The 1,810-nt window shown below is 32.5% G+C and overlaps 1 protein-coding gene across 1 annotated transcript; it reads right to left on the bottom strand.

Moving 5' to 3' along the window:
- Nucleotides 1–810: 810 nt before the first annotated feature.
- LOC114183298 lies at nucleotides 811–1,541 on the bottom strand. Its single transcript, XM_028070268.1, has 2 exons — nucleotides 1,417–1,541; nucleotides 811–1,329 (listed from the first exon to the last, which is right to left on the bottom strand). The coding sequence occupies exons 1-2, from the start codon at nucleotides 1,498–1,500 to the stop codon at nucleotides 1,099–1,101; spliced, it is 315 nt and encodes a 104-aa protein (XP_027926069.1). The 5' UTR covers nucleotides 1,501–1,541; the 3' UTR covers nucleotides 811–1,098.
- Nucleotides 1,542–1,810: the final 269 nt, after the last annotated feature.

The raw sequence follows: 1,810 nt of genomic DNA, 5'->3' as shown, positions 1-1,810 counted from the left end.
GCCACCCTTGGCTGCTAGATCAGTTAGGGTTTCCTTTAACCCTTCCCATTCCATCCAAATCTAACATTAGCAAAAACAAAGTATAACACAAATGGCATACTTAAGACTTGAACTCAAGTCCTCTTATATAATCAAAGTACTCTTAACCACTTGAGCTAGTACTTTTCCACGTCATACCAATCAGAATTTAATGTCATAAAGGCTTTTACTACCCGCATTTATTAATAATTATTTATTTAATTATTTAAATTTTGTGGATCTTACAGAACTTACCATGGTCAAAAATTATTTTCACACAAATGAACATTGACTACTTTTTTATTTCCCTTGTAGCCTTTTTTTTTGAAAATGTCCCAACATAATATTAAATGGATAGTGAAGATCGTTTAAGTGGGGAGTTGTGCTGAATATTACTGTGCTTCACTCCAGATCTTAGATCAATTATTACTTCAACATAACTATATCAAACTAACAATAATGATGTAAATAAACATTTCAATCAACACAATCACATGCATTAAGGATACATCATAATTAATACAAATATAAGTACACATCACACTTTTATACATACACCATCACACTTGCTTTCAGCTTCATTTACTGGGGACCACAAACGAAATATGTGGGGAGTGTGATTCAATATTATGAATAATAATTCCATACTCTTATGTACAACTACACAAAATAAAGTACATTGAATTGGTATTGCAAAAATAACAACCATATAGAAGTCATCATGCCTGCATTAATTAACCAAAAACATATAAAGCTTCGTATTGTAATTCCCTTAATATAAAACAAAAAGCATAAATTTATTACTACATATTTGCATTTCTAAATGCCCAAAAACTCATCCCAATGTTAGTTATTTCAAATTCTTCTTATTTCCATAAACAGGGAAAGGTGTTCTTGTCACACCACTCTTGTACCGCTTTCGAGGTTGGGCCTTCATAGGTCATACATGTTGCTATGTTTTCCATCGTCATTGTTTACAAAAACATCTTCATCATGATTCGCCTTAACGGAAGGCTCATTAAACATTTCGTCATCACCATCATCGTCGTCATCAACAGAAACTTCATCACCAGCATCGTTTTAGTACTCATCCTTTCCCACCACATCCTTACATTTTGCAACCATTTCTTCTAATTCAGAAATTGAATGTTTCATTTCAACTATCTCGCCTTCTTCATACTCGAGAAGATGAAGAACCTCTTCCTTGTCCTTCAAATCTTGTTTTCTATAGGCAATGCCAAATTCTTCAAATGCTTCTTTTACAACATCATGACCATGTTCTTCATCTGACACTACCACATCAACAACACACTGTACAAAACAACAAGTAATTATAAAGCCAACACACTATGTAACTTTAAACACAAACAAAAATTATATTTTTAAGCATGACCTCACCATATTCTTATCAAATGCACTCCTTATGACTTTGTCACTGACTTTCACATTCATGCAATGCAATAGTCGAGGGAACTTGTTCATCTTGCATGTGAACTTTGAGTTACAAACAAGTAAATAATCAAATGACCATAACTGCAAAAAAACCAAACAAATAACAATGTCATGTTAAGAAAAATCAACATCATAACTTAAAGACAATAACAAACAATAATGTCTTTACCTAGAGAAGATAAACACATCCTACAACATGGAAATGCTTTGAACTTGATTCATTCTTCAATGCCAATAAATCAATGCACAAGCTACTAACCAAATACTCGTACACTAATGTACCCCAATTATATTCGTCAATATTGTCCATATCATCAACTATCTGGAAAATTATTGGGAA

Source organism: Vigna unguiculata, chromosome 5 (genome assembly GCF_004118075.2).
Source record: "Vigna unguiculata cultivar IT97K-499-35 chromosome 5, ASM411807v1, whole genome shotgun sequence".
NCBI lineage: Eukaryota > Viridiplantae > Streptophyta > Magnoliopsida > Fabales > Fabaceae > Vigna > Vigna unguiculata.
This window is presented reverse-complemented; position numbering and strand designations above follow the sequence as displayed.